Source organism: Phocoena phocoena, chromosome 4 (genome assembly GCF_963924675.1).
Source record: "Phocoena phocoena chromosome 4, mPhoPho1.1, whole genome shotgun sequence".
NCBI classification, from domain to species: Eukaryota; Metazoa; Chordata; class Mammalia; order Artiodactyla; family Phocoenidae; genus Phocoena; species Phocoena phocoena.
Window position 1 is genome coordinate 142,450,619 of NC_089222.1, and position 25,040 is coordinate 142,475,658.

The 25,040-nt window shown below is 51.0% G+C and overlaps 1 protein-coding gene across 1 annotated transcript; it reads left to right on the forward strand.

The window, feature by feature from the left end:
- The first annotated feature begins 955 nt into the window (after positions 1-955).
- Positions 956-24,285, forward strand: MX2 (MX dynamin like GTPase 2). The gene is given in 15 exon segments (XM_065875920.1): positions 956-985; positions 1,439-1,484; positions 10,647-10,828; positions 11,430-11,637; positions 12,957-13,044; positions 13,046-13,071; positions 14,800-14,981; positions 16,309-16,345; positions 16,348-16,443; positions 18,431-18,629; positions 20,064-20,097; positions 22,187-22,309; positions 22,611-22,752; positions 23,569-23,724; positions 24,170-24,285. Coding segments are annotated over 15 exon segments (1,665 nt in total).
- Positions 24,286-25,040: the final 755 nt, after the last annotated feature.

Consider the following 25,040-nt stretch of genomic DNA (forward strand, 5'->3'; position numbering starts at 1 on the left):
GTAGTCAACAGTGGGGTAGGCTGTGCAGGGGGGAGGGCAGGGCGTCTGGGGGAGCTCTCTGTACCTTCCCCTCAATTTTACCAGGAACCTAAAACTGCTCTAGAAAATAAAGTCAATTACCAGAAAACAAAACAAACCAAAACTTGCCAAGGAAACCAAGCCTTACGTGGGCAGCCACCCCTGAACATCTGTCCTAATTACACAGACCCCCGGGAAGTGACCCTAAGCCCTCCCCACACCCGTGAGCTCTCCCAGGTGTGCAGACCTGCCCCTCCCTGCGGCGGGTTGGGGGGGGTGGGGGCTGGAAGTGCCGCCCCTCCCACAGAGAGGGGAGGGCCTCTAGCCTCTGCCCTGGAAAAGGCAGGCACTTCTTGAGCTCTCAGCATCCCTATTTCCTAGATGCTTGGACTTCTGACACCATAAAATCAGGAACATGGCTTGTTCCTGACAGGAAAGTGTGTCACCAGCTAGGACCCTCCATCACGCTGCCCACCCCAGGCCTGTCCTCCTAGCATCTGCCCTGAGGTGGGTCACCATCGTCACCGCGATTGGAGAAGTTGGGGCCCAGACAGTGAAGAGTCAGGGGGTTTCTACCCCCCAAGTGGCCTCTGCTACTTCGCCCCACTGGCACAAACATACACTTAGGACTCAGACTCCTTGGTCCCTCCATCTCCTTAATCCATTAATCAGGGAGACATTGCACGGTCTCCTCTGTACTACTGAGAAAGCACTCAGAAGGAGAGGTCTGGCCGAGGGTGGGTGCATTCTGGTTCCAGATGGCTCGGGGCTGTATGAACGCTCAGGCCAGCCCTTCCTCAGAGGGTCAGTGGGCCGAGAGGGATGAGGGGCTCTGGCCGGGGATCGTCATCAAGCTCCCTGCAGCTTGAGAACCAGCCCAGCACTCTGATGCTGTCAGGATGAGGGGCGTGCCAAGGGGATGCTCTTCTGAGCGGGGATGCAGGGTCCTCCAGCTGCCTCCACGGAGGTGCGGTGCCTTCACTTGTAACTTTCCTGGAACATAGACGCACCCGCCCTGTGACGCAAGACATTGGTGGTGAAGTTGGCTGCCCACTTCTTCCCTCCATCCTTCACCTCTGCCCAGGGCCTCTGGATGATCTGGGCAAAAGATCCCACGGGACACAGACCCTGAGACTCTCCCTGTAACTTCCTCATGACAGGGTTTGAAAACCATTCTTTTAGCCTCTAAATTTCTTCTTCAAAGGGGAATTTGCCCACAAGTCAAGTGAATGAGCAAAGAACTGCTCAGGATTTATTTTCTAATTTATAATCTTATTTTTTGTTTTGGAAAGGATCGCGGGAGTGAAACTGAAACTGAGGCCGGCTTCCCCCACCCTGTGCCAACCCCTCATTCCGGGGCCTCGTCGCGGTTCCCCACACTCTGGTGATGGCAATGCCTGATTCACCCACCCCCCTTTAGTCACAGCGCCGCCGCCGGGAGACCTTTGGGGCCCCCTGGGGTGCAAGTAACCAAGCCAGGACCAGAAAGTGGGGCTAGCTCAGGGCTGAGTTCCCAGCAAGAACTCTCCGAGAGCACAGGGACCAACCCGAGTATGAGGGCACGCACTGCACAAGTGGGGTACTGCGGGGAGCTGTGGACGTCCCTTTTTGGCGTGTTCAGAGCTTAATATGAGGAGAGAGTGACAGCACAGAGCATCTCAGATAGTGTCCTGCTGGACAGCGCTGTACTAAGTGACCGCATCTCCAAGGGTGGTCCGACCCCAACCTCCCTGAGAACATGTTAGCAAAGCAGAATCTCGGGCATCTGATCCTGGGGTGGGTGGCAGGGCAGACCCCCGTGTGTTTACAAGCCCACCAGGAAGCTCAGATGCACACCCTCACCAGGCATCTGAGGACAACTGTGTAAGTCACCAGGAAGTGTATTGATTCTTTAGTGTCTTATCTGTGGCAGGCCATTAGTTTCATTTCTCTTGCTGCTGGAAAAGAGAGCAGCAAGGGGAGAAGCCGTTTCTATAAAAGGGAAGCAGAGGGCTTCCCTGGTGGCGCAGTGGTTGAGAGTCCGCCTGCCGATGCAGGGGACACGGGTTCGTGCCCCGGTCCGGGAAGATCCCACATGCTGCGGAGCGGCTGGGCCCGTGAGCCATGGCCGCTGAGCCTGCACGTCCGGAGCCTGTGCTCCACAACGGGAGAGGCCATAACAGTAAGAGGCCCGCGTACCAGGAAAAAAAAAAAAAAGAGAAGCGGAGGAGGGGAGAGAGATGATTTGCCAGGTCTCCACTCTGCAGGTGCCCAGGTAAGAGCTGGGCAGGGAGAGATGCTTCACCACGTCCTCATGCAGCAGACATGCTTTCCTTTTGAAAGGATTTTCTGGTAAACATAGCTTGGGCCGGAAGGCTGGAGACAGAAAGATACGTGTCTGAAGCTGCCTGTGTTGGTGCTGGCCTCCAGCCATCCCTGCAGGCAGAGAGCACGTTCTAGAAAGGAAGTGGCTGGACTGGGAACGCAAGGGGACCCGTCTCCCCAGACCTGGCCGAAGGCCCTGGGGACACAAAGTGGCTTTGGGAACTTCCGTGGAAGGTACACATCTCAGGGTGGGGAGAGAGCTTTGTGCTCTGTGATTTTTAATAAGAAATATAGTAACTATAGTCACCGTGCTGTACGTTACATCTCAGAGCTGATGATACTGTATTGCATTTTTGAAAGTTGCTAAGAATGTAGATCTTAAAAGTCCTCATCACAAGAAAGAAATGTTAAGTATGAGGACAGATGTTAACTCATCATGGTGACTATTTCACAATACCTACAAATGTAGGAAAAAAGAGAAATATATTATTTGGTCTGTGTCAGTTCCTGACAAGGGGCTCCTAAAACCCTTGGGAGTGAAAACAGCATCGTCTTCTGTTATGTTAATGAAGGGACTGCAGGTCGTAGTGTTTTGTTAATGAGATGGGAACCCTTTGCCTGGGGAAGCGATCCTGTGACCAGAGGGCTGAAATTTTCAGTCCCACCCCCAGCCTCCCGGAAGGGAAGGGGGCAGGAAGTTGAGTTCAGTCACTGATGGCCAATGATTTCATCAATCATGTCTACGTAATGAAGCCTCCTTAAAACCCAAGCGGGTTTGGAGAGCTTCTGGTGAGCATGTGATTTGGGAGACTGGCGCTCACAGGGAGTGTGGAAGCTCCCCACGCCTCCCATGCCTGCCCTCTGGGTCTTTCCATCTGGCTGTTCTTGAGTTAAATGCTTTTATAATAAGCCTGTGCTCTAGTAAGTAAACTGTTTCCCTGTGAGCCGCTCTAGCAAATTATTCAACTCCAAGGAGGGGGTCTTTGGGACCTCCGACTGATCTATAGCCGGTTGCTCAGAAGCACAGGTGACAACCTGTACCTGCTAGCCATTGGCATCTGAAGTGGGCAGTGTCGACTGGGGGGAAAAAATGCACAACGTGAGAGTTGTGAGTTAAGTTTTATTGGGGGCAGAATGAGGGCTACGGCCTGGGAGACAGCATCTCAGATAACTCTGAGAAACTGCTCCAAAGAGGCAGGAGGGAAGGTCAGTGTTACATACGATGTTAGTGAAGGGGGTACGTGCAGCCATGTGCACATTTTGACAGAGGCTGACTGCTAGTCAGGGAGAGCAGAGGTCACCGTTAATGACTGTAGTGCTTTTCTAGATACGAGGAGATGCAAGCATTGGGCTCATAACATCTTCTCCTGCAAATCTCTAACTATCCGAGGGCCTGTTCTGCCAGTTTTTCCCAGCGCACAGAGGGCCTCATTCCTGATGTCCACCCTGAGGATTCAGGGGGTGTTGAAGGTGAGCGGCTGCAGTGGTGGATGACCTCATCTTTGTAGAGGCAGATGGCAAGTGACAATTTGTAGCTGACAGCAGGATGGGGTGGGAGCTGTTGAGTAGGGCTGAGCCCCCTCTGATAGCCCTGTGACACCTGATACCATGGCCTGGTAAATAGTGTCAGAATTGAGTTAACTGCTTGGTGATGTAGAAAAACACACGCGCTGGAACCGGTGGCAGAATTGAAGCCCCAGAGCCTGGCCTCAGTGCTTCAGGAGCCGTCTTGCGCATGGTAGTGGTGGCCACCCTCAGTGGTGTCCTGGAAAGCTGGCTCTTCTGAAGGGCGAGGACACCTGATTTCTAGCGTTTGCTGATTCCCCTTGTAGCATGTACTGGTACAAAGTTTTACTTGGAGAGAGACAGGTATTGATGCCAAGTCTGCCCAGCAAAGAAAGGTATGTGAGTGTCCTAGGGCTGCCATGGCAAAGTACCCCAGACTGGAGGGCTTAAATAACAGAAGTGTATTCTCTCCCAGGTCTGGAGGCTGGAAGCCTGAGATCAAGGCCTCAGCAGTGTTGGTTCCTCCCTGAGACCCTGAACAGAACCCTCCCTTGCCTGTTCCAGCTTCTGGTCCTTGTCAGCGCTCCTTGGCACTATTTGAGGAAAATATCTCAGGATGCTGAGGTCGCACAGCCAGCAGGAAGAAATAATCCAGGCCACATGGTCAGCCGTGACCCATGACCCATTCTCCATGTCTGACTGTCTGATTTTGCAGGACAATCAGACATGGAGCTCTTTCCCGCCTGCTCACACGGAGCCAGGGGCTAAGCCAAGGAAGGTTTAGACTTGGATCCGAGAGTAATGACATCTTTCTTCCTCTTTCCTGGAAATCTCAGTGAACAAGATTTTTGTTGCTGTATTCTGCTTTTAGGAGAAATTACTTTCTATTTACTAGGAAGGGAGACGAAATATCCCCACAGGTCCGTGTGAGGGGTCATACAGATTCAGTGCAAATCTGTCAAAGGAGAAAGTTTTAAATGAATTGCAGGGTTCCCCACGATGCGGGCGTGAGCCTGCCCAGCTGTGGAACTTTCCCGGCAGGATCCAGGGCCAGTGCAGGTCCTGGAGGCCAGACCCAGGGGCCGGGGGTTGGTCACTCCTGGGATCCAGGCCCCTGGGACCAGCGACTCCTCTGGGACTGACTGAAGCATGTAGAAAACTGGAAACACAGGAGAAGCAAAAACAGTCCAAAGGAAGAGGGCCAGGGAGGAGGGGCTGGTCCTCAAGATCGCGTTTCCGAACTCTACCCATGACTAACGGTAATGCTCTGACTTGAGGTTTCGAAATCGGAATGGCGCTACTGTCTCCTCATTATCGAAGTAATACACTATTCATGAGAATCCTGGGTCTGTGGGTTTCTAGCCGTGGGATGGTGTCTCGGGTGCTTAACTTGTCCAAACCTCACTTCCCATCTTATAGAAAAATAGGGAAAACAGAAATGAAATCCGACAGCACGTGAGAAGACACCCGTGTGGTCGCCGAGCCCCTGAGGACTTCACCTGAGCCTGCTCCTGGCCTCTCTCCCTGCCCAGCCCGCCTGTCCATGTGTCTGGCCAGCTGTCCCGCCACCCTGTCGCCATCCCTGACTCCTCCCTCAGGCAGTTTCCACCCACACCCACCCTCACGATGCTTCCGAATCTCCCCTTCGCTCTCACAGCAGACGTTCCCAAATTTTCTCCGTCCTGGGCACCCTGACTGTCTCAGTAATAGGTTCATGGTGCCCCGACCAAAAGACACGCCGAATAGTTCTGTTGATTCGTGAGCTAGGTCCAAAGAACTCAGTAATAGTAGGTAACGTGGTGGCCAACAGACATCCCTGTGTGTCCTGGGAAGTTCTGATGACCCCAAGTGTACCTGCCAGTTTGCTGAGGTTCCCCAAGATGCCTGGGCCCCCAGTTTGGGAACACAGTTTTACAGCCTCGGCTAAGTCCCTTTTCTCACCTGTTCATCCCTCATGGGTCTTATCTGTGATGTTAGTCGTCTCAGCATAATTTGGGGGTGTCTTCAACAGAGGGGGCACCGTCCCCATGGTCCCAGCTGTCCATGTTGGGATGAATTCGCTCTCCCAGCTACTCCAGGGCTGGGTGGACTGGAAGGTGGTCAGAAACGAGGGGACAGTCCAGTCTGGGGGGAGGTGGGAGACCGAGCTCGGGCTGCATGGCTGCGCTGGTGTGTGCGGCCAGGCGGGCGGACGGCTCTGGGCTTCCTGACTTGTCCTCAGGTTGAGCCACAACCCCAGCTCTGCCCTGTGAGCATCTTCCCTCTGGCTGGGACTGAGTTACATCCTTTTGTAATAAACTGTCCTCTGCTAGGACGGAGATCAGCACAGCCTCCATCCTTGCAGGTGATGGAGGACACACAAAGGGACCACGGGTGGCTCACAACGATGCCCTCCTGCCCCTTCAGTGCTCCCTCCGTCCACCTCCTCCTTTGCCCACTCCTGGGCTGCTGGTCACGCTCTCGTAAGTGGACACAGCCCATTGCCCCTGCACGGATCTAGGTGGGGAGTAGGGACAGGCAGGGTTCCTTTAGAGTACTTTGGGTCCTGCCCCATGAGAGGGAAGGCAGGACACCCCCTCTGCATGTGATCTCAGTGACACTCGTGTGGGACGGGCCATCTCTCTCCTGCCCACAGCTGCTCTTATGCCTTCAGCCTCTTATCTTTTATTTTTTTTATTTTTTTTTTTCGGTACGCGGGCCTCTCACTGCTGTGGCCTCTCCCGTTGCGGAGCGCAGGCTCCGGACGCGCAGGCTCAGCGGCCATGGCTCACGGGCCCAGCCGCTCCGCGGCATGTGGGATCCTCCCGGACCGGGGCACGAACCCATGTCCCCTGCATCAGCAGGCGGACTCTCAACCACTGCGCCACCAGGGAAGCCCAGCCTCTTATCTTTATATCATTAAAGCGAGCTTGGGGCCCCTCACTTGATATGATCCTGCCGCCCCATCCTGCCACACAGAAGCCCTGACACCAATACTCCGCCATGGTACACCTCCCAGCCTCTCTGTGGAACCAATGCCTCTTCAGCTGCAGCCTCTTCCCCCCACCACCCTGGATGCTCCAACTCCCACCCCCTCCCCCCAGAAAAGGCAGAGGACATACAGACTCGCCGAGACTAGCTCTTTCATGCCCTGCTCTAAAGTGCCACAGTCAAACCATAACATGAGAGTAATCTTTGTTAAGGCCTTGGGGACAGGAGCCAAGGCGCAAAGCCAAGCCTGAGGCAGCTAGGACTGCCCACAGCTCGGCCTGAGCCTCCACACTCCCAAGGCCAAGGCTGCATGGGGCAGATGGTCTCTTTCCCTCTTTGACAAAAAGAAGCACTCGATCCACCAGGAGCGCAAACTCCTCCATCTGGGCCCTCTGCAAAATAAACTCCCGAGTTTTTATATTAAGCAAGTTAATATAATTTTACTATAATTTCCTTAGATTAAGGAGATTAAATAAATCCCTGGATATGGTTTTTTTTTGGCGGGGAGAGGGTGGGCCGCACTACTCATCTCCGTTCCCCGACCAGGGATTGAACCTGGGACACAGCAGTGAAAGCACCGAATCCTAACCACTAGACCACCAGGGAACTGCGCTGGATATGTCCTTTAGGGCAATTTTATTAATGAAAAAAAAAAGCAGAGATGTTTTGCATGAGATCATATTTTCTCTTGATACTTGCTGGAAGGCTAGGTGTTTTGTAAAACGAAGAATTTCACTGGGGAGTATGGTAGCGTGGGAGACTGTGAGATGCGGAACACGTCAAAGGTTAAACCACAGGGACTCAGAGCAGTTCAGAAGAACGGGAAGATACAAAACAGCTGGAAAAAACCCAGATTTATTTTTGGTCCCCAAGCAGAGGGAGGGGCTGTCTGAGAGCCCTTTCCTCTAAAGCTAGCTTACGCCACGGGGCACTCCAAGGGCTAGGCGCCAGCGGTTCCTGGCCAGCTAGTGTCTGCGTCGTTCCCACGCAGCCCCAAACGTTGGGATCGGCCGACAGGTTGGCTGTGAGGCTGGCCTTCCAACCAATTCACTCGTGAGTTTGTGCAGAGCGATCTCACTGCCCTTCATCCACAAGCGGGAACAGAAGTGCTGGCTTAGGACTTGAACACAGAGGTAAGGGCGCTCCTTCCACTTGACAGCCTTCGCAGGGCTCCCCGGGGAGCAGGGCCAAACCTGGGGATCCCCCTTCGCTTACAGTCTCCGGGTCAGTGGGGCTGCCCACTCAGAAGAGTGCCGGTAGAAGACCTTCTCTGCCTTCTTCCAGCCCAAACCCAAGTGTCAGGTCCAGCCCTAACAATGCCAGGAAAGGCCAGGGCACAGCCCAGACAGGACAAGGCAGAGAGGCCAGCCCCCTCCCAAGAAAGGAGGTGCCCCTGGGCTGGGCTTTCTGAGCCCCCCAGGAGAAAGTGGTGCTTCTCCCAGTTCCCTGAGCTCATACTGACCTCAGGACATTTGCACTTATGTTTCCTCTGCCAGGAAGGCTCCTCCCAGGTCCTCAATGTTTGCTCCTCTGCTCCTTCATTTCCTGTACATGGACACACCCTCAAACAGACTCCCTACCCCCTGACAGCTGACCCCTGGCTCTATAAGCAACTACCTTTCTTCCAGACACTTCATCGTCACCTGGGGTTATATCATTGTTGGTTGGCTTATTTGTTTGTGGGGTGTCCCTGACAGAATGTATATACTAGAAGCAGGGACTTTATCTGGCTTGATCACCACTGTACCCCCATGGCAGGAACTACCTGGCACATAGTAGGTCCTTGTATTAGTTTGCTCAGGACACCATAACAAAGTATCACAGGCTGGGTGACTTAAACAACAGAAATTTATTTTCTCACAGTCTGGAGGACAAGAGTCCAAGATCAATGGGTCGTTAGGGTTGGTTTCTCCTGAGGCCTCTCTCCTGGGTGTGTAGACGGCCATCTTCTCCCCGTGTCTTCACGTGCTCTTTCCTCTGTGCACCTCTGGGTCCTAATCCCCTCTTTTCATAAAGACAGTCAGATTGGATTAGGACCCACCCTAGTGGCTTCATTTTACCTCAATCTCCCCTTTAAAGGCCATATCCCCAGTACAGACACACTCAGGTCCTGGGGGATAGGACTCCAACATAGGAACTTGGGGACATGACTCAGCCCATATCAGTCCTCAAAGCATACTTGTTGAATGAATGAATGAATGAACAAATCACCCTCATTTTTAAAAACAGGTCAGTGGCACACACAAAGTCGTGAATGTCCGTATGTGCAGTCTGAGGAAGACAAGCTGTTCGGCCCAGCATTCAGAGATGCTATAAAATATGAAAAGGTAGGTTAGGATCAAATTTTTTAGGAACTCTGTTCTGAAAGAAAACATGACAGAGGTTTTTAGAAAGGGCAGTGACATGATGAGACCAGGGGTTTAGAAGGAAAAGGGCCACAATGTGTGCACAGGGGCCGCTCTCGAGTAGAGGGGCGGACGGAGGGCTGGACTGCAGGATCACAGCTGGACACGGGGTACCAGTGGACGCCCCAAAGGCCAGCTACGGGGGAGGGGCCACCTCAAGACTCCAATCCTCCCCACTGCTTAGTGCCCTGGGGCTGGCATAAAAAATTCCCCAAACTCGGACGCATAAAACAAGACATTTATTCTCCCCTGGTTCTGGAGGCCGGAAGTTCCAGGTCGAGGCGTCGGCAGAATTAGTTCCTCCTGGAAGTGTGAGGGAGCATCCCTTCCAGGCCTCTATCCCAGCTTCTGGGGTTCCTGCCCACCTTGGGGTTCCTCGGCTTGGGGCAGCATCCCTCCAATCTCTGCCTCTGTTGCCCTCTGGCCGTGGGTCTCTGGGTCTCAAATCCTCTCTGCCTGTCTCTTCTTGGATTTCGGGCCCACCCTCATCTCCAAATTCTTATCAGTTACATCTGCAAGCGACCTTTATCCAAATAAGGTCACATCCACGTGTCCAGGTGGACATGCATTTGGTAGGGGGGTGTGGAGCCATTCCACTCGCTGTATCCACTCTGCTCCCAGTGGAGGTCATAGCAGGAGAGGGTTCATGACTCAGAGCCGCTGGCTGGCCTCTGGGCCCTGACTTAGGCCAGTAACTGGACCTCTGTGCTTCAGCTTCTTGACCTGGAAAAATGAAGATTGGCAGCTAACACGTAGGGTTGTTGTGAAAATGAAATGAGCATCTTAGAGCAGCGCTAGGTGAGGCCGGCACTCAATACCGCCAGCTCTTTCTAGGGTGCTGACTATCTGATTATAGTCCCCATGGAGAAGCAAGAGACCCAGTCAACCATTTCTCCCAGGCTCCCCAGCAGCCTGACCTAGTCTGTGCGAGAAACAGTGATGGCAGGGCAGAGATTGGCTTCAAACGGACCCAGGAGGGGCTGCCTGTCATCTCTCTGCACCTTACGGTCTCCTGTCCAGTCCTGAACCTCAGGTGACACGGAGCCCATCAGAAGTAACAGTGGGACATTCAAACTCTCCTTTGGAAGCGTGGAGTTCGCTCGTCCCCAGGCCCTGGGGGCCCATGGAGACCCCTCTTGTGCTCTGCGCCTGTGTGTTGCCATCTGCCCCTCTTGCAGACGGGGCCTCTTCTGGGCTCCTGGCCTCCCCTGTGTGCAGAGGGTGGGTTGTACGGGGCTGGGCAAGGCAGAGCCGGAAAACATGCAGCCCTGGGGAGGTCTGCTGGGGGACCTTTGGGCCACGTTCCCAACTTGTGTCTTTGTAGAGCGTGCCAGGAAGATCGGAGGTTCTGAGCAGTGGTGACCGCGCCCACCAGCTTCCCAGGAGACAGCTGGTGCCTAAGCCCTACGTGCAGCTCCGTTTCCTCCCAACACTGTCCCAAAGAAGAAATGCATTCCTTCCAGCGGCAGCCACTACTGCCACCGGGCGCGGCACCTGGACAGATGATGTACCCCCCAAACTGGCAGGGGGGAGGAAAGGACCCGGTTTTCCTCGCCAAGGGCTTCAGTCTGCTGAATTTGAACCACCAGCAGCCAGGAGGAAACAGGGACCGGCAGACGTCAAAGGTAAGTCGGGTGCAGGTATGGCCAGGAAGGGCGCCTCCCAGCAGCCCGCGGGGGTTGTGGGGGCGGGGAAAGGCGGGAAATAAAACCTGCAAGTCTGGTCCAGCCCCAGGCGCACAACTGGTGTCGCCCTCTCTCCTGGGCACTTCCAACAAGCACCAGGGACAGACACAGTCTCTGGGGGCAGCAATGGCCTTCCTGGACATGAATCTGCGGGCTCCGTTCCCTGTGCCGGGGTCTCCTTCCTGGGAGCTTTGCCTCCAGCTATGACTGACGCTGTCATCACTGCCAGCCTGCCTTCCCCACCCCACCCCGGCTCGGCAGCCGCGGGCCCACTCCTCTCCCCCTCCAGCGGGGAACGCCTGCCGCTTCGCGCCAGATGGCCTGTCTCTGCCTGTCTCCATCTCCATCTCCAGCCCCAGCCAAATACTTCCCCCCAGCAGCAGAAGCAAATCCTCCACAGGACGAGAGCACAGGGGCCTCCCTGCAGGCACATCCCGATCCAACTCTCATCCCTCCTGTGTCTAATTCGGCCACAAATTCCCGAAGGTGGTGGGAGCCCCACCAGAGGCCAAGACTGGGAAGTCTGTGGTGTCTCTTCCAGGGGCTTGAGAACAACCTGTACAACCAGTACGAGGAGAAGGTGCGGCCCTGCAGTGACCTCATCGACTCCCTGCGGGCCCTGGGTGTGGAGCAGGGCCTGGTCCTGCCCGCCATCGCTGTCACTGGAGACCAGAGCTCGGGCAAGAGGTCCGTGCTGGAGGCGCTATCGGGGGTCGCCCTTCCCAGAGGCAGTGATAAGCTCTGCCGGGCCAGCCTCCTGCAAGCCACAAGGCATCCCGGGGACCAGTGGGCTCAGGAGAGGTCGCCAGGAAGGCCCCCGGGAGGGCAGCTCCCACAAGCCCTGGACGGCTGCGTCTGGAGTGTGTGGTGTGGGCAGGCGGCCGGGGGGCAGGGCCCTGGGTGTTCCTGCTGCCCCTAGTTTCTGAGTCCTCTTTCACCTGTCAGTAGTCATCACTGGGCCTGTATCAGTCGGTTTCTTTCTAGTCATCTTTCTAACAGTGTAGAAGCATTTCTTCTTTGATCTTGTTAATTTGTGAGTTTCAGGTAACATGTGAAGTCTTTTTGAAGAATTTTCTCAAGGCTTTGAGAAGCTATTGGCCAGGATCATGGTGTGATAAGACACAATGTTTCCTTTAAAAACATTTTTTTGTTTGGCCATGCTGTGCAGCATGCAGGATCTAGTTCCCCAACCGGGGATCGAACCCACGCTCCCTGCGTTGGGCGTGCAGAGCCTTAACCACTGGACCGCCAGGGAAGTCCCTGTTTCCTTTAAACATTTTTAAAGTGTGTGTAGAGTTAAAAAGCGGTTGTACATTTCTGATTTAATAAAATAATTATAAAGGAAAAAACCAAGGAAGGAGATGGCATCCTGTAGTGGGTAGAGGTTCCCCTGTCCTGGTTCCCTCCCTCATTCCCATCTCCTGCCAGCACTGTCCATCAGCCAAACCCAACCAGAACCCAGGGGGCCAGTGCTGCCCCCTGGGCACAGAGGAGGGAGTGGGGATGCCGAGGGCTGCCAGGACCCTGCACAGCCCCCAGTAAGAGCGCCCTGGCCTGTGCCTCCTTCTGACTACAGGCAGCTGGTCCTTTACTCCAGAGTCTCCTGTGAGTTTCCCACCAGCCCCAGTGCCTGACATGTGATGGAGTCAGACTGGGGACAGGGCTCCTCCCCTCCGCCCTGGGTTCAGCATTTTGGGGAGAGAAACAACAGAGCAGAGAGTCTGGAGGCCAGTGTGGCCATGGCAGTCTTGTGAGGCAGGCAGGTAGCCCTGGGCATACCTGCCTTGTAGGACAGTGCTGTGTGCTGCCTCCATACCAGAACGGGAGAGGCTTGGAGGGGCCCGAAAGGGTCAGGCGGATCTCACCGCTTCACAGCCTGCCTGTCCGGGCCCTGGGCTTCCACCCGGACCATGCCCCAGGCCTTTCTAGGGCCCCGGGGAAAGTGATGGGGCTTGGAGATTTCAGACGAGGCCTCTGGGGACACCGGGGAGAATAAGAGCAAAGGGCACGTGTGAACTCTTCTTTTTAAGGGAAACAGGATGTTTGGGAAAGTCTCAGGAATCATAACCACCGCTGGTGCTGAAACTGACAAAGCAGGAGTGCAAGTGGACAGGGAGAATCAGCTGCCAGAAGACGGAGCTCCAGGTGCAAGACCCCTCAGGCAGAGAGGGAAATACGTAAAGGTAGGGCCCCGCGGGCGGCTACAGGTCGGCTCCTTCTAACCCCAGTCATCCTCGGTCATCGGGGCCTCTCCAGCTCCACAGCAAGCACCCGTCTCTTCTTTCCAGGCTTTTCCATGTGCCAGTGCCCCTGCCTCAAATGCCGTCCCTCACATGCTGTCCCTCCTCCTTGCCTGCCTAATTCCTACTCTTCCTTTGGGTCTCAGTTTACCTGCCCCTCCTCTGGGAACTGTCCCCTACAGGACCCAAGGTCCCAGCTACCCTGGTCACTGCTGGGTATGTGTGTCCCAAGGAGCTGCTCCAACCTAACGTGGCTGGTTGCCTGTGGCCACGTCCCTGTCCCCATCCAATGCAGCTTCCCCCAACGCTGACCCCACCCACCCATCTTTTCTGGAAGCATAGCCAACAGTTGAGATTAGCCTTAGGTAAGCACAGAATGATCAAAAGGCTCAGTTCTGGAATCCGCCTCTGTACCTGCTCAGAGGGGACCCTGGAGGTCACCCCCTCGCAACCCTGCCCCCTAGGTCCCTGAGCATGCCCACCCCTCCCCCGGGCTTCTCCCCCTTCCTGCTCTCAAGCTGGGCTCAGCCAGGCAGGCGAAAATCAACCCTGATCATAACAGGAAACTCTGCAGCCACAGCTTCCGTTCCAGGGAGATGGGCTTCTTCCTTACCAAGCAATGAACTTAGCATCTGAGGCTGGGGTTCTTACATGACTCCGTGGGCTCAGCACCCCGAGAATCCTGTTGTCTCAGCTGGCTCACCAGAGGGATCCCCCCCCCCCCCAGATAGAGAAGTACTGCCCCAATTCTAGCATCCATCCCTTGGAACAGAAGCTTCTTAAGACCCTCGATTGGCAAGTTTCCTAGCTTCAGATAATAAAAGGTCTGCACTCTCTGTGCTGGCCGTGCCTGTCCTGGGCTGCCTCGTGCCCGGCACATCCTGCAGCCCTGTCCAGATCTGCCCAGACTCTCTCTAGCCATGAGCTCTGTGGGCAAGACTCGGAGGGCACCATGGGTGCCAGCTTGGGTGAACGTTCTGTGTGAGGAGCTATAATGAGTCTCTTTAGAATAGCGTCTTGGAATGCTGGTCCACTGCTGATGGGAGGGCAAGTTGCTGTAACCACTTTGGAAAACTGGCACAATATCGACTAAGGCTGGAGGGGTGCCCACCCCATGATGCCCCCAAACTCCAGCCAAAAGGTGCACCAAAAGTCAGGTTCCAGAATGTTCATAGCAGCGCCCTTGTGATCGCCCCTCCCCCCACTGGAAACCACCCAATGTCCATCAACAGTAGACTGCATCGAGGCACAGGGTGGAATAACACATGGTAATGAAAAGGAAGAGCCCTCAGCTATAAGCACCAGTACTGGGTCCAGCCTGTGAAACGTGAAACTCACCAAGCCACGTGCTTAAGACAATGGGTACTTTCCGGTACCTATGGTACACTTCAGTACAAAGTTACAAACTCATATCTTAGGTCGTGACCCTGAATGATAATTAAGGCAGGAAAAGTTGAGGAACAGCCTCGCTGTCATCACCTCGACCCCAACTTCTATCTCTAGAGAATTAGGCAATTCATCAGGGCTGTGCCCTAAGTTCCCTGCCTATTTCTCACAACAGGGCTGTCCCCAAATATAGGTGAAATATGTAGCTGCCCACAGGTTTCACTGCTTCTGCTAAGTTGGGTTGTTCATTTGGACTCTCGGTTTTTCTCCTCTCGGTCTCTGGAGCCCAGGAGGCCGTAGCTGGGAATGGAGTTGGCATTAGCCACGAGCTCATTAGTCTGGAGATCACCTCCCCTGAGGTTCCAGATCTGACCCTCCTTGATCTTCCCGGCATCACCAGGGTGGCCGTGGGAAACCAGCCCCGTGATGCCGGACTGCAGATGGGCCCTTCTGGAACTTGGGAACGGGTCCCACACTAAGTTCGGAGACTTCTGAGGTCTCTGCCGGCAGCCTCAAGGGCTCTGGTGCACCTTCCCAGCCCTCACTCTGAGTAGCTGGGGAGGAGGCTGGGGTAGGACCATCTAGGGCTGGGGCCTCATACTCAGATTCTGACAAGGGCCTGGTAGGTCATGGAAACAGGAGAAGTTGACTCAGTGGCACTGGAGGTGTATAGGTATTGACGCCCTGCCCAATGTTGTCCTGTGAGAATGTTGGCCCAGGGTTACCACTATCCCGATATTTAAAAGAAGCCAGAAATTGGATTTTTACATGGGATCTGCCAATTTTAGCAACAGTTTTTTAAACTAACGCTACGTAAGTCAATCGGAACTCAGACTGTTATCTCTGATCAGGGGCAGAAAGGCCAGCACAACGCACAGGAATGAGAACTGCTGACCAGCAGTGACCCAGCACAAACCGACAGCCACTGAGCCCTGGGCTTCTTTGCCAAAGACCTTCCCCCCTAAGGTTGCCTGAGGACACAGTCGTCACTGGGATGCCAGAGTCACACATGATCTTTGGGCTGGGTTCACCCCAAGAGCAGCCTTGTCAAGCCTTTGCCAGGCCAGCTCACACAGAGGCCAAGGAGACGAGGATGGTCTCAGGAGCGGGATTGGGGTCCAGGGTGTAAAGGGACAAGGTGGAGGTTGGGGAGAAGGCGATACCCTCCTGCCCTAGGACTGGGATCATTTAACTGCCCTCCTCCCTTTGACGGGAGGCACTTCCAGTGTTGGGAACTCAACCATAGCCCAACTAGGATTGTGTCGGTCCTTTCTGGATGGGGTCTCTGCTAGCTCCACTGTCTTGGGCAGTTAAATTACTCTTTCTTCCTATATCCATATCACCATTCTCTGTCTCTCTGGGAGCAGTGTAGTTAGGTCATTTCCCTTACTGCGTTAAGGGACTAATTCCACACTTCTTACCCCACTTCATTCAGCAAATGGTGGGACTTCCTAGGGTATGAGAAAGATGCTTGCCTGGGGTCAGAGTATGCTGCTTCTTCCTGCCATAGTCTCAGGACTGTCACAGGGAAGATCTGTCGATGAAGGAGGGGTCTCATCTAGCCATAGGAATCAGGGAGTCTTTGAGAAAGAAGAAATATCAGTGATGAGCTTTGGAGGATAAGTAGGACATCAACAGAGAGTTCAATAAGGGCAAGTGGGTGGACATTCCAGAGGAAGGGGACAGGCTAAGCCAAAGCCCAGAAGTGTAAAAACTGGGTCACGCTCTGGGATGTCTAGCCGTGCTCTTGGGTGACCAGAGACGTGTTCTTCCTTTGTGATTCCTTGGCATCAGATCAAGGCACTTGTCAAAAAGTACATCCAGAGGCAGCAATCAACTTAGTGGTGGTCCCCTGCAACGTGGACATCGCCACCACAGAGGCACTGAGCATGGCTCAGGAGATGGACCCCGATGGAGACAAGACCATAGGTAAGAAGAAAGGACCAAGCTTCTAGAGGACAGGAAGCCAGGGGGAGACCCCTCATATGTTTAGAAGGTCCTGAAATGTAGCTCTGTTACAGGCGCCCACATCCTGCCTTAGATCCAAGTGCTGTTCCCAGGGAAGCTCCATGGGCTCGGGGTGGAGCCGAGCACAGCAGATGGGTCACCCTCACTGACAGTCAGGGTTAGATGTGTGGCCAACATTTGGAGGTTCTTTGCCCTCCTTCCTATCGTCCCTTGTTTGCATTCTTGAACCATTCTGGATGGGGGAGGAGAAATGCCTTATTTGTTCTCCCACAGTGGTCCAGAAAGGAGAAAGTGACCCATCAGCTCTGCAGTTCCACAGGTAAAGTTCTTGTGAGTCCTTGGTGCATGGAAAAGACTTTCCCAGGGCCTGCGTGAACAGACTCAGGGAACATTCTTCCAGGCTTACATTGGAGCACAGGTGTCTGCAGAATTTATATTCAAGCAGAATGCTTCCTGGGGTAGATGGGTTCCCTTCAATTTCTTTTTTCTAAAAAAGTCACTGTGGAAGGCATTATAGGGGACTTGGTTTAAGAGCACAGACTTCCTGGGTTTGAATCCTTGTTCTACCACTTACTGGCTACATATCCTTGGGCTGCTATTTAAACATTTTTTATATGTTTTATATGTAACATTTTTTATATTTTTTATATGTTTTATATGTTTTATATATATAAAAACATGTTTTATATGTTTTATATGCTATTTAAACATTTTATATTATTATTCAATATCACTTCTCTCCCAATCACTTCACCTACCCGTTGAGTTTGCCTTCCTGAAAATTTGCAAGTCATTTTCCTCCACTAAATGGATACTCAGTATATCATTGCCTTTTCCGCTTTTTCCTCAACAAATGCCTAGTTTTCCAGTTAGGATAAAAATAACGCTAGGGGAATACAGCTCACGTGTAATGTGTTATTATATGCCAGACTACACTTGTGCCCTGTTAGCTGCTGACTTTTACAGGTGTCTAGAGCACATGGAACCAGAGAGAAGACTCAGGTTTCGGGTCACGAGTCATTGTGCAGTTAGAAGTCATCAGGGATGTCTTATTGATGACCACAGAAGACAACATCATCTGTTCAGCAGATTGATCTATTTGGATAGCAGCGTCTCCACAGCAATTGAATAACACCAGTAATAGTTTTCTGTTCTTCTCATTAGCCACACGCTCTAATAACCAAAAGTTCTTGCTCAATATTAGCTATTATTGTTATAAATTCAGCCAAGTACCATAACCATAGAGTATACACAATCTGACCTCAGTATATTCCAGACAGCATTATAACATCAATGCAAACTTTCCATGCATTCTAGGGTCAAGTGCAGAAATAGAGAACAGTGTGCTAGGTTTAAAAAGGAAATGCAGTATACACATGTACACAGCAGCCTTATTCACAACAGCCCAAATGTGGAAGCAAAGCAAGCATCCATCAAGAACACAGTCACTTGGAGATCAAAGCTTCTGGTCCAATGTGAGCAGGAAGGAGTGAGGGCAGGAACATGAGAGAGGAAGGAGGGAGGACATCGAAGGAGGTTCCCACCAGAAGAGGCAGAGTGAGTCTGCGACAGGAGACATTAGAGAGAGGGCACAGGCCCTCCTTACAGTAGGGGATGACGTGTTTTTGGAAGCACGGTGATGGAGTGGGTCGGTTCTGATGAAGTATGCCGCCTAAGTGTCTCGCACCCAGCAACCACCCAAGAGACATTTGTTACATGAATTACACAAGGCAGTTCATGAGCTGAGTGAATGGGTGAGTAAAGAAAAGTACAAGTAAGAGGAGTGACGATGGGATGAATGACTGAACGGGCTGTCAGGCGCTGGGCCATCAAGGCTGCAAGAGGCTTTGCTGATCATGGCCGATAAAAGATCCCGTAGCCTAGCAGCATTCGGTATATTTGACTAGAGGACCAAACTCTCCAGTGCCCTTCTCTAATCACCTCACAGGAATCCTGACCAAACCAGATCTAGCGGACAAGGGCGCTGAGAAAGGTGTCCTGAAAGTCATGCAGGACCTCACATACCATCTCAAGAGAGGTTATATGATAGTGAAGTGCCGGGGTCAGCAGGAGGTCACGAACAAGCTGAGCTTGGCCGAAGCAACCAAGGAGGAAATGACGTTCTTTCAAACACATCCGCACTTCAGGTAAGATTCTTTAGGACAACCTTGGACTCCATGGAAAGCAGCCCCGCCTGCCGGAATTGGCATAGATGACTACCAAATTATATATAAAAATTATACAATGAGCATAACCTACCCTCGTCTTTATTTCGGTGTTAAGATTATTGGCTTACTTAAAGAAACCATGTTTTCTTGGACTCTGATGAAAAATTGTAATAGGGTATTTCATAAGGCAGAGCACACTCTGGTTTCTCAAAATGTCTTCACTTTCTTTCTCATCTGAGTCCCACAAAATCTTGCAAAACACTGGGATTTTTCCCGTTGAATCGGGTACTTTTTTCCTTTCACTTTATTTAAGAACTTGCTCTTCCTGAACAGCAAGTTCAGGGGGAGAAGGGTAATAAGATATAGAGGTCACTCCTGCTTTAAGGAGAGACGGTGGGAAAATGGTGAGTTTTTGCAGACCAGGTTTGCTACTTGCTCTGTGCCCTTGGGAGATGACTCAGCCTCGCTGAGTTTTTGCTTTCTTATCCTGCTAATGCTTCACAGTATCGCGGTTAGGATTAAATAATATGGCACACGCACATGTTCTGGCCAGCACTCTATACATACCACCCTGGTTCCTTGTTCCTCTCTGCTCCTGCCCTGAATGGAAGAAACAGATCGTTTTCAGTAGTGTTAGGGGTCACAGGGAGAGAAAACTCTGCTCACCAAACAGAGAGAAGATTCTGTAATAATCACACCCATGGTTCTCAACCCTGAGGGAGCAGCGGAATCTGCGAGAGAGTTTGTTAAAATCCAGCCGGCTGTGCCCTGTCCCAGAGTTTCTGAGGTCTGGGGTGTAGTTCCCAAATTTATGTTTCTAACAAGTTCCCAGTTGAGGTCGACGTTGCTGACCCAGGGACCACGCTTTGAAAACCACTGTTCAAGGTGTCTGGGGAAGTTAAGTCTTGGATAAAAAAGTGTGCTGAAGTGCTTTGTTGTTGAACATCTGAGATTTAATCCTTGGGTGCCCACATGCTGGGACTCAGCCCTTGCAGGAAAGGCACTCACAGTAGCACTGGAAAAATGATCCTACTGGGTCCTTCGTGAATTTATGTTAACAGCAAACACTTAGCAACCAGACCACCTGGTTTGTGACCCTGGGCGAGCGGCTTAACCTTCTGGTACATTTGCCTTTCTTTAAAGTTGGTTGTTCAATGATTAAATATCTGTAAAGCCCTTAGAATCATGTAGGCGCTTAGTAAGCACCGTGTAAACATATTTTTAAATTTAATTTTATTGTGGAAAGAACATTTATCATGAGGTCCACCCTCCTAACAAAAGTCTAAGTGAACAATGCAGTATTGTTAACTATTGGCACAATATTTTTCAGCAGAGCTCTGGAACTTACTTATCTTTCATAACAGAAACTTTTTGCCCTTTGGTTAGCAAGTCCTTATTTCTTCCTCCCCCCAGCGCCTGGCAACCACCATTCCCACTCTCTGATTGCGTGAGTTTTAGATAGCTCACGTGAATGGAATTATGTAGTGTTTGTCTTTCTGTGACAGGCTTATTTCACTTAGCGTAACGTTCTCAAGGTTCACTCATGTTATCACATATTGCAAAAAGGCTGAATTATATTCTATTGCATATATCTACCACAGTTTTTATCCATTTACCTTTCCATGAACATTTACGTGTTTCCACATCTTGGCTATTGTGAATGGTGCCACGATGAACACAGGAGTGCTAATATCTCTTTGAGATCTTGATTTCAATTCTTTTGAATAAATGCCCAGAAGTGAGATTGCTGGATCATATGGTAGTCCCATTTTTAATTTTTAAAGGTATTTTCTTACTGCTTTCCTTAGTGGCTGCACCATTTTGAATTCCCATCAACAGTATACAAGGGCTCCAATTTCTCCACATCTTTGCCAACGCTTGTCTTTTGTTTTTTTGATAATACCATCCTAAAAGATGTGAAGTGTCTAATTGAGAAAAACATCCTTTTTGCAAAAACACTTTGCATCTTGATAATTTTTTCATAACATAGTTCTCAACATTTAAATATTTCATTTACAATTTTGAATTTACGTGGTGTACTATTTTAAATTAATTTAAAAAATTTATATCAAGACTCAATTATGATAATTTGAAATATCAGGGAAAAAGTTAATACATTTCTGCCTAGAGATACAAATACAAACTGGAGAGAGAGAGACAGAGAGAGACAGAGAGAGAGGCTGAGACCTTATGGATGTCTTGGTACCCTAATCCACAAACTGCATCTAAATCTCGATGAGCTCATCCTGCCTGGCTGGCTGTACCAGCGTCATTCACACAGGTGTCTTTACCTGTAGTGTCTACCTGCTCGGGCTGTAAAGGTGGTGAACGGGACGCAAAGTGGAACTCTACTGCTTACCAGCTCAGCAATGATATCAAGCAGTTTGGCTCTCTGAGCCTAAGGTGCCTCTCTTGTGAAAAAAGAGGCAATGAAGACACATGCTTTGTACCGCAGTGCAGGGCTTCACTGCGATGTGAAGGGCTTGGAATGATGCTTGGCCCAAAGATAACCCTCCTTGGTGCCCCTCTGCATCCTTCCTGCTCTTCCTCTTTGTTAAATTGTTGTTAGCAACGTTGACCGCTTAGGACTGTACCCAGCCTTCCAGCGACACACAGACATAGCCTCTACCAAAGCACCATTCATCAGTTTGTAATGCTCAAATGACCACCAACATAACATTTTGCTAAAGAAGTCTTCCATTATATTCAAGCATCAGCTACAAACTGGCACTTGCCATCTGCCTCTACAAGGATTAAATCATGAGCTATTGTAGTTGCTGACCTTCAACACCCCTTGAAAGGAGTTCAGGGTGGAGATCAGGAATGAGGCCCTCTGTGCTCTGGGAAAAACTGGCAGAACAGGTCTTCAGATGGTTAGATATTCTCAGAAGATTTTATGAGCCCAATTCTTGTATCTCCTCATATCTAGAAGAGCACTAAAATCCTTCATGGTGACGTCTGCACCTCGTGACTAGCAGTAAACTTCACGAGACGAGCAGAACCTTCTGCAAAACATATGTTCTTGATGGCATGGACTCCCCCTTCACCAAAACCACATATGTACCGACCAACCCCCCCTAACTCTTTGGGGCAGTTTCTCAGAGCTCTCTGAGATGCTGTCTCCCGGGCTATAGTCCTCATTTTGCCCCAAATAAAACTTAACTCACATTGTCCATGTTGTGCGTTTTTTAAAGTCAGCACAAGGTTACTTCTCCTCTCAATGAAAAGCACTGAGCCAAACACAGCAAAAAAACAAAAACAAAAACTGGCCGCCATCTGATTCCTCCCCGCTCTGGTCACTTGACAGAACTGCAAAGTTCTTGACACCAAACGGTTGAAGCTGTAGTGCATAGCATTGCATCCAAAGCCCTTCTCGAGCTCTTAACAGGGGTCCATCTCAACAGGCTTCACACAATAATAGAAATTCCGGATCCCCTTAAATGCTCTCAAATGAGACTCTGCCCATACACCTGCAAAACTTGTCAGCAAAGCTCATCAGTCTGCGGGCTTTCGTTGTTTGCTCTTCTGTTGTTCAGAAATTGCTCCCTTTGTTAGAGAATCAAATAAAGGAGAGTCACCAGAGGGCGACAGAGGAGCTGCGCCAGTGTGGAGATAACCTCCCCAGCAACGAAGCCTATAAAATGTTCTTTCTGATGGAGGTGAAGATTACCGGGGACCCCGTGTGACCCTCGGGCACAGAAACTGGCTTCTCCTTAGATGGTCGCATCCTTCCTGGTGGCCCTGCACATCTTGTGGTGGCCCTCCCTATATGCGAGCTTCCCCGCCTGTGGCTTGCGGGAGCCCTGCCCTGCCCTCCCTGGGTCTCACCGGGGGATGAAGTGGCTGGTGGGTCACTGGACCCCTTTGAAACCCCAGGTCCCACACCACACTCAGCTGTCCCAGATCCCAGCTCTGTGATATGATTACAGCCCAGAATGATGCTTTTATCTCATTTTTCAGAAAATTAAGGTGTTTAATCGGGACGTTGAAAAGTTAATAGAAGGAGAAGGAATTGTAAAGGAGAAAGAGTCCCGCTTATATAACAAAATCAGAGAGGAGTTTAAAAACTGGATACTCATACTTGCAGCCAATCCCCAAAAAGGTGAGTCTGGGGACAAGGCTCCCGCAAAAGCAGCATGGTGTTTACCAAGACCAGAAGCTACTTCCGGCACGTGAAAAGTGTGCGAAGAGCTGACTGTGCCCACACGAGGGACCCCTTAGTATCTGTAACAGCTTCCCACCCATCAGTGTGGTGCGCTGACCTCACCAATTCAATAGAAGACGATTCCACCACCTACTTCCAGCTTTCTTCTGCTCCTTTGTTCCGAGGCGAGGCAATTTCACTTACCCCGTCTCTTCCCTCCTCTTCACCCCTAATCCAAGACCAGAGAGGTCAATGCTTTGACAAGAAACTCCTTGCTTCCCCTGGCAGAATTCCAACTTCCATTCTGCTGCAGCCCAAATGCCAATAGGGTGTGTGCCCATGGTGCGTGCGTGCGTGCATCTTTGTTTTGGCACTTGATAAAAACAGCACTCTTCCTTCCATGGTAGGAGTCCTCCAGCTGTAGTCTGGATGTATTCTTGGGAGAGCTGTAAGTGCCATAAGAATTTTTGAGTTTCTATTTTCATTTAATGAATCAGTTTCTCCTACCAATTATAAACATTCAACTTCTTTCTTGGGTTGATGACTCTCAACTGAAACACCTTTGAATAGAATAAAATTTTTGGTTCTTAAAAGTCAGTATTTCTCCAACTGGCATTATCAGACCATGAATATTTTTTTCCTTATAAAAAAAACTCTGTTTAGAAACATTGTCATAGGGTTCATTGGGTAATCAAGACTTGAGAAAAAGTGCCTATCTTTAAAATGTTCATGAAATTATTGGAATTTACCCTGATGATTTGTTTTATGTTGCAGCTAAGAACATCATTCATGAAGTCTCAAAATAGGACAAGCAGTATTGAGGCAAGGAACTTCTCGGATTTGTCAACTACAAGACATTGGAGACCGTTGTGAAGCAGTATCTCGAACAACTGGTAGACCCAGCGCTAGAGATGCTCCAGAAGGCCGTTGGTGAGGAACTCTCATAAGTGCCTTTCAAATGATCATCCCAGTACCTCCCATAGTCTCAATGCCTTGAGGGAGAGATTGGAATGGAATTACCAAACACAGCCTACAGATGCTTGCCCATCTGAGGGGAGGACGGTAGTGTGTATGAACTTTATCTACCTCATACCTAAGCCTGGACGCCGCTGTATGAGGAACAGTCTTGCTAACCCTGCAGAGACCACACACCCAGGAAAGGACCAGAAATTGATAGGACCTGCTCAGGGTGGTGGTGTATTTGGCATCTCCCTTTATGGGGATTAGGTACCATTCCCCACTTCTCTCTTGGTCTGTAGATCCGGGAGCTCAGCCCTAGAATGGGCTCATTGTATCACGATGTATCCTCCCTGTGTCTTTAACCCATTTCATTCCTGCTTGCATTCTACGGATGCTTTGTTCTTTCCTTGATCAGAAATTATCTGGACAACTTTCACTGACACAGCCAAAAAAAATTTTGGTGGATTTTCCAACCTTAATCAGACAGACAGTCCAGATAAGTGCCCACAGTTTACTTGTACTACTGGCTGATTTATCTGGGTTTAACCTTTGAAAGAAGCTGGATATTTACCATCATTTGGAAACATAAGGCCAGGGTTATAAAGGCACGGTTGCTGGGCTGGTGACTCCAGGAGCGTCTGTCATTTTGCTTCTGCTCCAGAGTGTCTTCACTGCCTGGGAGAAATGAAACAGAGCACGTGACCTGGTTATCCTTTCTGCAGGATCTTCTGCAGGCTGGCAGGACATAGGCTGGATGGCGATGACCATACCTAGTGATGGGCTGGTATTGTTGAATCTCATTCTTGCAGAAAGGACTAGTTTTACTCCAAAATCTTTATACGTTTGACTTAAAATATTGCCACAGCTGTGTGGGTTTTCACTTAGCAAGTTAGTTATTGAACCCTTCCCTCAGGAAAGGGAAGAGAGGGGCGTTTGCCTCCCACCTGGGCTTAGATAAAAATCATCTTCCACCCAGGCCTAGACGAATGCGTCAGAAGCTCATTCCACAGGCTCAGGAGAACAAGAAAAAACATTTGCCATTTTTTCTATAACAAAAGAGTTTCTCCTTTCACCTCTTTGGCCAGCTGGTGGAAAACAAATCACACGTCGCCAGCTATCCCAGGGGCTGTGTCTGAGTCCCGGGCTAGGTGACGTGCCTGGTCCTTGATCACCATTCCTCCAGGCTGGCAGCTTGCAAGATGTATGCGTCCTTCCTGGGCCTTCGTGGTTGGTCCCCTGGACGCTCCATGCTCCCGACTACAGGGCTGGTCCTCGTGAGCGCTTCC